The 13,506-nt window shown below is 38.6% G+C and overlaps 1 protein-coding gene across 4 annotated transcripts in view; it reads right to left on the bottom strand.

Annotated features, from left to right (window-relative positions):
- Positions 1 to 13,506, bottom strand: part of CPSF6 (cleavage and polyadenylation specific factor 6) — a 33,078-nt gene that overhangs the window by 5,006 nt on the left and 14,566 nt on the right. Inside the window, exons 3-10 of one of the 4 annotated variants that reach the window (XM_053583659.1) lie at positions 13,212 to 13,315; positions 9,942 to 10,087; positions 8,747 to 8,920; positions 8,507 to 8,617; positions 7,565 to 8,069; positions 7,019 to 7,134; positions 6,400 to 6,553; positions 2,660 to 2,852 (exon numbers count right to left, since the gene is read on the bottom strand). In XM_053583659.1, coding sequence (XP_053439634.1) covers positions 2,663 to 2,852; positions 6,400 to 6,553; positions 7,019 to 7,134; positions 7,565 to 8,069; positions 8,507 to 8,617; positions 8,747 to 8,920; positions 9,942 to 10,087; positions 13,212 to 13,315 — 1,500 coding nt within the window. In that variant the 3' untranslated portion in view covers positions 2,660 to 2,662. The remainder of the gene's footprint in view (positions 1 to 2,659; positions 2,853 to 6,399; positions 6,554 to 7,018; positions 7,135 to 7,564; positions 8,070 to 8,506; positions 8,618 to 8,746; positions 8,921 to 9,941; positions 10,088 to 13,211; positions 13,316 to 13,506) is intronic. The other 3 variants (XM_053583660.1, XM_053583662.1, XM_053583661.1) reach the window with 3 other exon arrangements.

The raw sequence follows: 13,506 nt of genomic DNA on the forward strand, positions 1-13,506 counted from the left end.
TAATACATGAAAGCTCAAAAGGACTCATATATTAAAACTTCTAAAGAGGTCAACAACAGACCTGATTATGATGGTGATATAATTTGCACTTAAGTTTTTTTATTTCCTTAAAAAAGTTTATCACTTGAATATAATTAATCCCAGTCCCCACCCTTTTATTCATTTTCTACATCCACAATAAATACTGTTTTATATAGCAGAGGTACAATAATCCAGGACAACAGAATTTTTTGCACTGGAAATGCTCATGTAAAATTTGGCTTGGATGAAGGCACATACAATATTACAACTCAATTCTGATTAATGTACAAACAAAACATGGAAATTCTGGTATGGTACATCAGTGATTAAGAAAAAATGTCAACAACAATATTTGCACGTTAGGAATTCATAGTTAATGTCTGAATGTAATGAAACTCAAGTCATGATATATTTAGGTGTACCCATTACTAGAATGTAATGTTAGTTAATTCAAAGTATTTAAGATTAACAACGGACTTTTCAGAAGGACTTTATTTGATTGAATATGCTAGTTTTTCCAAAAGCAGTAAGAAAATTCTCATTAACTAACTTGGGGTTTAAATTGGTTTAGAGGCCCCTTGAAGGGTACTATCCAATTTGAGATGAATGAAGGTATATTCGATTTTTTTTTTTTTTTTTTTGTAGAGACAGAGTCTCACTTTCTGGCCCTTGGTAGAGTGCCGTGGCCTCACACAGCTCACAGCAACCTCCAACTCCTGGGCTTAAGCGATTCTCCTGCCTCAGCCTCCTGAGCAGCTGGGACTACAGGCGCCCGCCACAACGCCCGGCTATTTTTTGGTTGCAGTTTGGCCGGGGCTGGGCTTGAACCTGCTACCCTTGGTATATGGGGCTGGTGCCCTACCGACTGAGCCACAGGCGCCGCCCGGTATATTCGATTTTTCTTAATCATGACTTCACTAACTAGAAGCTTATTGATAACTTATAAAGTCTAAAAATATATGTACCTTTCTGTAATTGAAATGGCTAATAAAGTTAGGCATTTCAACTAATAACCTGACCACATTCATCTTAAGTAAATGATGGACACTGTACATTTTCCTTTGTGAGATCAGATGTATTCAGGGGGAAAAAGTACTACATCTTTAAAACTTAGTGTTTCAATTTACATGATATAACATTCAATTTTTACATCTGCAAATAGTATCAATTTCAGTAAGTTTAGTTTTAGAGTGAAAGACGTTTTGCCTCATATTCAAGAAATATTTTGAGAATACTTATATTAAATTTGGTAATACAATACATGGAAAACTATATAAAAATGAAAAATTTGATATTCAACCTATATGTTTAAAATGCAAAGAAAAGTATTAAAACCAGCCTTTTCAGTTAAAAGCCCTTAAAACTGTAAACAGTGTAAGAGCTCATAAATGTCCCATAAAAATAAGACTTTACATGCTTACTTTCTAAATAGTATTTATTATTCAAAAGGATCTCATTTGCCGAAGTTATGCTTAAAGAAACTGCTGTTCTGTCACAGAATTACAAACACTTGATAAAGCCTTTAATTTTGTAGGTAACAATTTAAATACTAACAATTACCATGAATGAATTTTCAGTAAGTTTCCCATGAGTAGTGAGTAATTGCACAGAGTATTTACTTATAAGGGGTTTGTTTTAGCCTAATTTAATTTGGATATGCCACCAACATATATATAGAAAATACTTGTTTACAGAGTAACTTTTGTGTAACATGAACAAGCCTTATAGTGCCCTCCTCCCAACTCTTCACATGAATAAATGCTGTCCACAAATATAAAAATAAAATTACATGTGAAAATGAAGCATCAACAGACAACTCTCCCCACTTTATGAAAAATGTACACAAGAAATAGTTCTAAAATACAGAAAAAAAAGACAATGATTATGGTTTATGAATGAAACATCAAAGAAAATTATTTCAATGTTATTCTAACCTGGGATGTACGGCTTGACACAATCTAAAATTTTTAGATATGGAGTATCCTGAACCCATAACTCATTTTAATTAAGTACTTCATATGTTCTTTGCAAATTAAGGAATACTGTTTCTTTTCTTTAAAAAAAACAAATACCAGATGCCAAGATAACATGTCTTTTATAAAATATATTACTTTAAGGAAAAAGACTTTCCGTGCCGAAAAAAAAAACACAAAACTTCCTGTTATTATAATAGCTTAATGTGTTAGACGTTCTTAAAGTTATAGGGACAAATTAAATTAGTTCAAGAATAGAAACTTTAAATTGATTTTTAAAAATCCCAGCATGTAATATATATGAGAAATAACTCCCAGTACATTTCAAATCACATGAAAACTGTGTTATATGATTATAAGAATTCCAATTTTTGGATTTTAGAAGTACACAATGAGTCCTCTTGATTATTTCCTTGCTATGTTAAGACCATTACTAATTTGGAACCTGAAAGTGATAACTCTCAATATTCAAGAATAAAGAGTCAAAATTTTTACCTGTAATTACTTACCTGTTATCAGTCTCAGGTGTTTCCAGAAGATTAAATTCAGAACAAGTAGTTGGACCATTTAAAATGTAGGTATATACTGTATAAACAATAGCCTTGGAGTTATAATCGCTGCTAATAACACACATGCTAAATACACCAGGAACAAGGGGTACTCACCTTCTAGCGATGGCGATACTCTCGCTCCCGGTCACGTTCTCGGTCGCGGTCTCGATCCCGATCCCGGTGCCTTTCCCGTTCTCTGCTTCTCTCTCTGTAATAATCGTCATGACGATCTCTACTACGGGATTTATGACGCCGACTCTTCTCTCGTGATCTACTATGGTCCCTCTCTCTTGATCGTTCACGTCTTCTAAAAGAAATTACTGGATTAATCCTCTCCATAATTGGATAGCTTAGAAAGCGAGCAGTATTATGGTGTTTGAAAAAAGTCTTTGTAAATCCAGTTTAGACTTACTGCCCTAACCTGTCAATAATGACTTACCAACTCACCAACAAGCATGAATCAGAAATTTCCTTTTTTAAAGTATTTACTGAATCAGAGAACCCCATACCATGAAAATACATCAGACGGGGCGGCGCCTGTGGCTCAGTCGGTGACGCCCCGGCCCCATATACGGAGGGTGGCGGGTTCAAACCCGGCCCCGGCCAAACTGCAACCAAAAAATAGCTGGGCGTTGTGGCAGGCGCCTGTAGTCCCAGCTACTCGGGAGGGTGAGGCAAGAGAATCACGTAAGCCCAGGAGTTGGAGGTTGCTGTGAGCTGTGTGAGGCCATGGCACTCTAAAGAGGGCCATAAAGTGAGACTCTGTCTCTACAAAAAAAAAAAAAAAAAAAAAAAAGAAAAGAAAATACATCAGACGATCTATTTAAACTAGTGGCCTTACACTGACAAGTGGCATATACCGACTAGACAGAAAGGTAAAGGAGAGATACTTTCAAAGCACTTGTATTTGAAGATAAGAAAATTCATAAAATCACAACATATGATGGGGTCTATATAGATAAAATACCACCTCTACCTACAAGTTACCTCATTCTACATATAAAATATTATTTCTACACTTCTGAATGACATCAGGTCATTCCTGATGAACCAAAACATGGTTCATCAGGAGCACTATGCTCCACTAAGAAACTTTCTAACACATATGTAAAGATGTTATGTCCAGAGAAGAGGTAGAAGCCTGATAATAATTAACTGTGACCAGTAGGAAGGACTGCTACTGTATTCACATTGTATTTAATAAGTAGAAACGTTGTATGAATTGCCTTAAAAAACAAAAACAAAAAAAACCCAGATAATCTAACCACAGTTTGTTACTTAAGATTTTTAGAAACTCTGCTAAGTTCACAATGAGGCAATAACTACTGTCTGTTAGTTTAAATAAAAGAATTTTTACCCTGTATTTATGCAACAGACAGCTAGGCTTAGCAAATATTATTAAGTGTAAAGCTCCTTGATCAAGGAAGTTCCTTGGACTTAAAAGAAACAAACTCTACGAAAAAAGGGCTAGTTAGGGTGGCTCGCACCTATAATCCTAGCACCCTGGGAGACCCAGGTGGGAGGATTGCTTGAGGCAGGGAGAGACCAGTCTGAACAAGAGCAAGACTCCATCTTTACAAAAAATAGAAAAATTAGCCAGATGTGGTGGTGCATGCCTATAGTCTCAGCTAATCAGAAGGCTAAGAAAGCAGGAGTTGCCATGAGTTGTGACAATGCCACTGCCCTCTAGCCTGGGAGACAAGAGTGAAACCCTGTCTCAAAAAATAAATGAATGAAAGAAAAGGAAAGAAAGGAGAGAAGGAAAGAAGAAAGGGAGGGAGGGGAAAACCAGAGACAAGATATGGTCTATAGCTATGATAAATTTGTTCAGATACAAAGATCTTTACACTGGGTCAAAAAATAAGTTATAAAGTTGGGGACTATGCCAATGACAACCTCCATTTCCTTAAGGAAGATTCTATTACCAGATAAAGTACACTAAAGGTCTATGAATATCCTATAAAGATTAAAGACCTATCTCTCAAAAATATACATAATCTCATGGCTATCAGTAATGGTAAAAAGAACTACTAAAAACTAGGTTAGTTAATCAGTCATTCACACTTTTACTCCCTCATTCTAGAAATACTCATTTAGCACCCACTCTATACTAGGCACTTTGTAGGAATTAGAAATGTGTGCTATAGGCCAGGTGCAGTGGGTCACACCCATAATTCCAGTATGCTGGGAAACTAAGATGGGGAGGAATGCTTTAGCCCAGGAGTTCAAGATCAAGCTAGACAACACAGTGAGGCACTGCCTCTACAAAAAAATTTAAAAAATCAGCTGAACGTGGCAGCATGATCCTGTAGTCCTAGCTAATCAGGAGATCCTTCAGCCTGAGAGTTAAGAGATTGCAGTGAACTGTGATCATACCACTACACCCTGGGCAACAGAGAAAGACTTTGCCTCACTGAAATAAAAGAATATAATGAATAGGATGAATAAGACTCCTGTCATCATTTAAGATGTATTCTACAGAGAAGGAATGTGCATTGATAACAACAGGTGATGGTAAGTACTATGTAAGAAATAATTATGGTGGCACCTGTGGCTCAGTGGCTAGGGTGGCCACATACACCAAGCCTGGTGGGTTTGAACCCAGCCTTGGCCAGCTAAATTAACAATGACAACTACAACAAAAAAATAGCTGGGTGAGGCTCGGCGCCTGTGGCTCAAGCAGCTAAGACACCAGCCACATACACCTGAGCTGGTGGGTTAGAATCCAGCCTGGGCCCGCCAAACGATAATGGCTGCAACCAAAAAATAGCCAGGCGTTGTGGCAGGCACCTATAGTCCCAGCTTCTTGGGAGATGGAAGCAGGAGAATTGCTTGAGCCCAGGAGTTGGAGGTTGCTGTGAGCTGTGATGCCACAGCACTCTATCCAGGGTGACAGTTTGAGGCTCTGTCCACCCCCCACCCCCCGCCAAAAAAAAGAAAGAAATAGCAGGGCATTGTGGCGGGTGCCTGTAGTCTCAGCTACTTGAGAGGCTGAGGCAAAAGAATCGCTTACATCCAAGAGTTTGAGGTTGCTGTGAGCTGTGACGCCATGGCACTCTACCAAGGGAGATATAGTAACACTCAGTCTCCAAAAAAAAAAAAGGAAAAGAAAAGAAAGAATGAATCAGAACTATATGGCAAACTAATCTGGCTAAAGATTAGTTAGATTAAGTTGAGACATGAAGGATAAGGAACTAGATATAAGAGGCAGGGGGTAAGGCTTCCAGCAGAAGAAATCTCTAATACAAAGTGAGGTGGTCAAATGTTTAATGTATCCAGAGAAAAAAGAAGGGAGACCAATATGGCTGGAGAATACTAAGTGAAGAGATACAAGGACTGGGTGCAGTGGCTCAGACCTGTAATCCCAGCAACCTGGGAGGCCGAGGTGGGTGGATTGTCTGAGCTCAGGAGTTCAACACCAGGCTGAGCAGGAGCAAGACCCCACCTCTGAAAATAGCCAGACGTTGTGGCAGGAGCCTGTAGTCTCAGCTACTTGGGAGGCTGAGGCAAGAGAATCGTATGAGCCCAAGAGTTTGAGATTGCTGTCAGCTATGATGCCTCGGCACTCTACCGAGCGCAACAAAGTGAGACTCTGTCTCCAAAAAAAAAAAAGAAAAAATAGATTAGATGAGGCTAAAAAAGACAGGCAAGGACATCACATAGTGCCTCGATCTTCACAGTGTTATTCTAAGAGTAAACTCAAAGACCTGATATTTAACTTAGTTTACAAAATCAGTCTTGCTCTTAAGTAAACACTAAATAAAAGCAAAGTCCTATTTAAAAGCCCTATACACTGTATTTTTTCCATTTGTAAGCCAGCAGTTTTAAATAAACATGAGACAGGAAAGTTTTACCTTGATCCAGAACCATATGACTTGGACTCAATTCCATGAAGGCAATCTTGCAAAGAGCTAATAAGAACTTTGCAACGATCATCAGCAGATACTTTGGACTGTTTAATTAAAGAAATTGCAGTTACCAATGTCTCTATAGCACTCCCGTAATCACCTGTGGGGGGAAAGGTTAAGGGGTTGAAGTCAAATGAATATTATTTTCAAATTACCATCAAAACTCTTAGGGCTAAGAGTGATAAAACATTTTACAAAAGTAGTCGTGCTTTAAAATGTCTATAAAAGATGTCTGTCTTTAGTGCTTTACTATCAAAAATCATGAAATTAACACATGAAACAGGTTAACATTTTACAAATATGAGAGTCAGGGAGCTGCCTTAAGGTCCCTGGACTATTAAATGTCAAGGCTAAGACTTAAATCTACATCTAATAACTTAAAAATTAGGGGCCTTTCCACTACTGTAGCACACATCTTTCTTCACTATTTCTAAAATAAATTAAGTAATGACTTAGAAATATAAAAATAACTATTACATGTAAGTGATCTATCTATCAGACTGCATGTAAGTTTTGGGGTCATTCCTAATAACGTAAATATTACTACAGGAAAAAATATACAAACCAGCACTGGCATCAGACACAGCTCTTGAAATAGCACTGCTTGAGATTGCCCTATTTCTATTCATGATTTCCTCAAACTCAGCTTCACTCAATGGCGTTCGTGCAGTATCCATTTCCCTATAAAATAAAAATAAACCACAACAGTATTTCCTCTTAGAACTCAACAGACTTTCTAAGTTAATCATAAAAGTATAAAGCAATTCATACTAGCTGCTTTTGGACATATGCCTTAGATAAAAGTTAATTTTCTAGACTGAAACAAGCTAAGAATTCTTACACCAACTCAGAAACTTACAGCAACTCAGAAACCTCATCTTTCTGAAGGCTGAAATGATATTATTTACATACCTACAATACAATGTTTTTCAGAGTCCTTGTTTTTATGTTTTACCAAATATTGTCAGAGATATATACTGTTTCCCTGAAAATAAGACAGTGTCTTATTTTAAGGTGTGCTCCCAAAGACGCGCTAGGTCTTATTTTCAGGGGACGTCTTATCTTTCCTGTAAGTAGGTCTTATTTGTGGGGAAACAGGGTAGTAACTTACCTTCCAGGGGGCCCATAGTCACCCCTATCATATGGTGGAGGTCGGCCATAGGGGTCTGTTGGTGGTGGACCTCGGCTATCTGATGTTGGCATGCCGCTGTTAGTTGGTGGAGGAAAGAAAGCCGGGTTCACATGTGGAGCTGGCGGTGGGGCACCTGGAGGTGGTCCAGGAAGATGCGGAGGAGGAGCAAGTGTAAGGGGTGGCCCAAGAGGACCAGGTGGGCGAGGTGGAAAAGGGCCTGGAGGTGGAGGTGGTCCCTGTTGTGGAGGTGGTGGACCAGGAGGGGGGCCGTAGCCTGGAACTGGAGGTGGAGGGCCAGGAGGAAGTGGACCCAACGGAGGCTGCCCAAAGGGTTGTCCAGGAAAAAGAACTGGTGGTGGAGGGCGATCTCCTCGATTGGGAGGACCGGCTAGAGGAGGAGGCAGAACCTGACCAGGAGGTGGAGGACCTGGTGGACCAGGTGGGCCTGGAGGACCTAAGGGTGGACGTGGTGGAGTCTGTCCAGCTATAGAATAAAGGAGAGAGAAAAAAACACTTCAATAAGATGATTTCAACCTTTATATGCCAAGATAATACTTTTAAAGCACAACTCATAGATCAAGATTCTTTCTCTTTAAACGAAACCCATGTGGTAAATACTAGTCTACCAGCTATAATGGTGAAGCATATCCTTACAAATTTAACTAGCTCAACTTATGCTTAAGAAAAATTATTGAAACAAAAGCTTTAATGAGAAGATTACAACACTTAAGAGAGATTTTCCACCTTTCCGTGAACATACTTCTTACAGTGACATCACCCACCTTATAGTCTACTCTGATGACAAGCTAGAAAGTGAAACAAGGAAAAATGGTCTTGAAAGGATTTTTTAAGAGGTAAGAAAATAAGATGGATGTAAATATTCTATATATAAGTCAAGCAAGTTTGGAGAAAAATAAAGACCTTTTAGGCCAAAAATGGGTATTTCCTCTATGCTGTGCCCCATATGCCATGGAATCCTAGTTTCCAGGAACAAAGGCCGAGTTCCTTTAACAAGATGCTTGATCAAATTTCCTGGATTCCAAAAATAGCATAACAAGGAGAGTAAGTCACATTAATAATGCATTACTTGAAAAAGAGAGAAAAGGAAAAGAGGTATTAGGTTGACAAGTTTTATCCATGGTAATTTAAGAAAAGTTTTACCTGGAAAAGGTGGAGGTGGCCCTCCTGGTCCTGCTGGCCCAGGAAATCTGTCCCCACCGGGAACAGCCCCTGGAAAACGGCCCCGTCCTCTACCACCTTGCGGAAATGCTGCACGTGAACTGCCTCCTGGAGGACCAGCTTTACCTTCCCCAGACATTTGTCCTGATTGTGTAGCTGCAAATATCCAAATACTCATAAATAGCACTTATAGAAGAGTTCTCTGAAATGTAACCACTGTTATTAGAAACAACCCTACTTCAAAATTCATTTGTACTAGAGATTAAGTTGCAGATGCCTTGGGCCTATGCGAACTACGTGAGAAATACTGGTTAGAAAAACCTTCACATCTATTTACATTTATATATGTCCAATGTGTATACATGAGTTACTTTCAAACTCTGCAGTTCTCTGCAGCAGCCAAGACCAAAATGTTTCAACAGAAATCTTAATTTCAGTAGCATATATCATTTGAATTTTCTTTTCTTTTTTTTTTTTATTTTTGTAGAGACAAGAGTCTTACTTTATGGCCCTCGGTAGAGTGCCATGGTGTCATACAGCTCACAGCACCTCCAACTCCTGGGCTTAAGCGATTCTCTTGCCTCAGCCTCCTGTCATTTGAATTTTCTAACATATTCTTCAATTAAATCTCAAGTGATGAAACATTAAAAGAAAAATAATTGAATTTCCGTTAATTACATGACCATTGATCTTATCTCTTTACATGATAACATTTTTAAGTGTATAATGACATATCTCTTCCATATTCATTTACTAAGCAGTGAAAGGTCTTGGCACCAAGCAAAAAAATCAAACAATTAGCTTCTGGTTCTCAATGGTCTCTCCTCCACCGTAACATACATCCACATAGCCTTCCCTTGATCTAAGGATCAGAGTATTGTTTACTCCTAAGTTCAGAATGAAAGGACAAGAATGGCAGGGCTATAGAACTTGTAAATTTTGTAAAGTTCTGGGACTGTTACATCTAGAGAAAAATGAAATGGAAGTACCATATACTGGAACTGAGTATATGGTACTCAGCAATTAAATCAAATTCAAAGCACAGACTTTCTCAAATAGAGTTTCAATGAACTAGTAACAAAACAACCTTAATCAAATGCACTACGCGTAACCTTAAACAAATGCACTAGGGTTAAAATGCACATCTTTTAATAAAAGCCTCTGAGGGATTGCTTACTTTTCCTGGACTGCATTTCAAACTGACTCAGGAACTGTTTATTGCATGGCGTTACAACAGGATTTTGACCATGAAGTTCTCTTTTAGGCAACAAATCCATTAACTTTTTTGAAGATGTTTCAGATCCAACACCAACAAGGGCAAACCTAAAACGTGTTTAAAGGAAAGGGTAGAAAGTGAGGAAAGAGTAATAATGTTACTGTTATTGCTTTTAAAAATTGTATGAATTTACTTTTATCTAAGATATTGAAAATATTTCTTAAACTTATGTAAGAATGCACTTTCATATTTATCTTTCCATACTAACATACCTTAGAATGTTATTTGATCAAGCATATTGTTACTCGTTTAAGATAGAAAATCCAATGACCTTTTAGTATGTTCAGTTTTACCACAATCATTTTCATCATCCTGGAAAGAAAGAAATTCCATGCCCATCGGCTGTCACTCCCATTTCTCCCCTTCCTTTACCCTTAGGGAATCACGAAGTCCATTTCCTGTCTCTATGGACTTGCCTGTTCTGGACATTTCTTCTTCTTCTTTTTTTTTTTTTAGTTGTCATTGTTTTAGTTGGCCCAGGCTGGATTCGAACCGGCCAGCCTTGTTGTATGTGGCTGGCACCCTACCCACTGAGCCACTGGTGCCTCCTGGACATTTCATCTAAATGGAATTATATAGTAGAAGGTCTCCTTTATGACCAGCTTCTTTCACTTGGCATGTTTTCAAGGCTCAACTATGTTATACCACGTATCACTACTTCATTTCTTACAATGGCTTAATAATACTCTGTTATGGATGTTCCACATTAAAAAAATCTGTCAGGCTCAGTGGTTTCGGTGCCAGCCACATACGCCGAGGCTGGCAGGTTCAAAACCTGCCCGGGCGTGCTAAACGATAACAACTACAACAAAAATAGTTGGGCATTGTGGCAGGCGCCTGTAGTCCCAGCTATTTGGGAGGCTGAGGGAAGAGAAGCACTTGAGCCGAAGAGTTTGAGGTTGTTGTGAGCTATGACGCCACAGCACTCTACTGAGGGCAGCATAATGAGACTCTGTCTCAGAAAAACAACAACAAAAAAACTAAATGATTGCCCACTTGTACAGTTTTAAGGATTTCTAAATTATCCTAAGAGGACAATCTTAGCTTTAAGATCTTTTCTGCCTAATGTTCTTTTTTTAAAGAGATAGTCGCCCTTGGTAGAGTGCTATTGTGTCACACCTCATAGCAACCTGAAGCTCTTGGGTTTAGGCGATTCTCTTGCCTCTGATTCCTGAGTAGCTGGGACTACAGGCCCCGGCCACAATACCCGGCTATTTTTAGAGACGGGGTCTCACTCTGGTTCAGGCTGGTCTCGAACTCCTGAGCTCAGCCATCTGCCTGCCTCAGCCTCCCAGGGAGCCACTGCACCCAGCCTGTGATGACTCTTTTTCTTTTTTGGGGAGACAGAGTTTCACTTTGTCACCCTCGGTAGAGTGCCATGGCGTCACAGCTCACAGCAACCTCCAACTCTTGGGCTTAGGAGATTCCCTTGCCTCAGCTTCCTGAGTAGCTCGGACTATAGGTGCCCACCACAACACCTGGGTATTTTTTTGTTGTTGTTGCAGTTTGGTCAGAGCCGGGTTCGAACCTGCCACTCTCGATATATGGGGCTGGCACCTTACTCACTGAGACACAGGCACTGCCCAACTGCTTACTGTTCTATAGGGTTCTTTCTTTTTTTTAAAGATAGTCAAGTGAAGCAGTAGGAATAGAGAAGGAATGAAGGAATCTGTAACTGGTAAATATTATTCTTTAGATAGATCTCTTATTCTAGTCAACAAACTCTGTTGGTTGATCAAGATTATCTTTGATCCAACATTTAGAAACAGCTTAACTCATTTCATAAATATTTACTAAGCACCACTCCGCCTATACATTGAGCACCATTCTAGGGCTGCAGATACAAGAGTGAACACAATTCCTGCTCTCATGAAACTTAAGTTCAGGGAGAGGAGACAATACAATAAACAAGTAAAATCTGTTATAGCAGAAAAGAATAAAGGAAACAGAAAGGATAGAAAAGTGCTATTTTGCACAGGGCGGTTGTAAAAGGAAATTCAAAATATGTTGGAGACCTGAATGAAGCAACATGTGGATATTTGGGAGGGGGGAAGTAAACAAAGAAGAGGAAACAGTAAAAAGTTCTGAGAAACAGCAAAAAGACTAATGTAGCTGAAATAGGAGTCAGGAGAGGTGGTAGGAAAGGAGATCACAGGGCAGCTTGTCAACACTGGGAGTGGTGCTGGGTGAGACCGGAAGCACTGAGAAGATTCTGAGCAGAAGGTATTGCTGTCACTTTTTAAAATTAAACTTTTACTATGTCGAGTACAGAATGCAGGGGATTAGGGTGAAAGCAGAGGTGTCAGTTAAGAAGCTACTGCCAAAGTTCAAATGAGAGATGCTGGTGGCTTGGACAAGGTGGAAGTGAACGTTAATTGAAAAGTATTCAGATTATGTATACTGTGAAAATATTCTTAATTTAGTATAAATTAGCACGATCTTTTTAATAGAACTAAAAAATATACATCTATTCTTTATCACTCTGTATCTAGCAATTTCTCCTTCTTAAAAAAAAACCCAGCCACTTGCCCAGGAGTCTGAAGTTGCTGTGAGCTGTGACAGCATAGCATTTCACCGAGGGTGCCAAAATGAGATTTTTGTCTCAAAAACACAAACATGTGAACCATAATTCTATTATTTTTAAGGAAAAAACCCTGAAAGTATATTCACTAAAATGATAAGAGTAACCATCTGTGGATGGTAAGATAGTGGCATTTTACATTTTTACTTCTGAATATCAGTTCTTATAATATTCTTGAAAAGATTCTCTCTCACTTGCACGGTTTAGGAGTTAAATAAAGCAAAACACCCATGTTACCTTTTTTTCCAGTTGTCCATCTTCCCCTATCACACAGGGAAAGCAAAGCTTCTTAAAACTGACAATTCAATAAACCACTTCAACCACAGATGGAGAAAACTTGGGAAAATTAGCCAACACTAGACCTAATCTGTCCACATCTCCAACTCCACTAGTTTTAGTGCATTCAATTAATAGGGCACATGAAATGAGTATGAATTGTTGCCTAAGAATCTCTTTCCTTCATAAACAATGTGCCCTACACATGTGTATAATTAGCAGTACCTTAATAATTAATAGCTACAAACTTATGAAAAAAAATACTAGGTACTCAAAAAAAAAAAAAGAAAAAAAAAAAAAGAAAAAATTCTTACCCTTTTGATTGGCCATTTGCCCGATTTTCAAAAAATTTTATCTCCAATATATCATTTACTCCCAAAGAATGAACTGCTTCAGTTAAGTCTTCATCTGTTGTCCACTGCAAGACATTTCCCCCTCATTAATCATTAAAACTTATTCAAGGTTTCTATTATTTCAATTTGGTTTTTAAGGGTAAATTCTAGATAAAAAAGAAAATGAATGCTCTGTACAAATTGAAGTATAGTTACTGCCAGTCTCCAATTTTTAAATGGCACAAAAATGAGAACTTAACTTTGTTCCCTGATACGC

Source organism: Nycticebus coucang, chromosome 3, assembly GCF_027406575.1.
Source record: "Nycticebus coucang isolate mNycCou1 chromosome 3, mNycCou1.pri, whole genome shotgun sequence".
Classification (NCBI taxonomy): domain Eukaryota; kingdom Metazoa; phylum Chordata; class Mammalia; order Primates; family Lorisidae; genus Nycticebus; species Nycticebus coucang.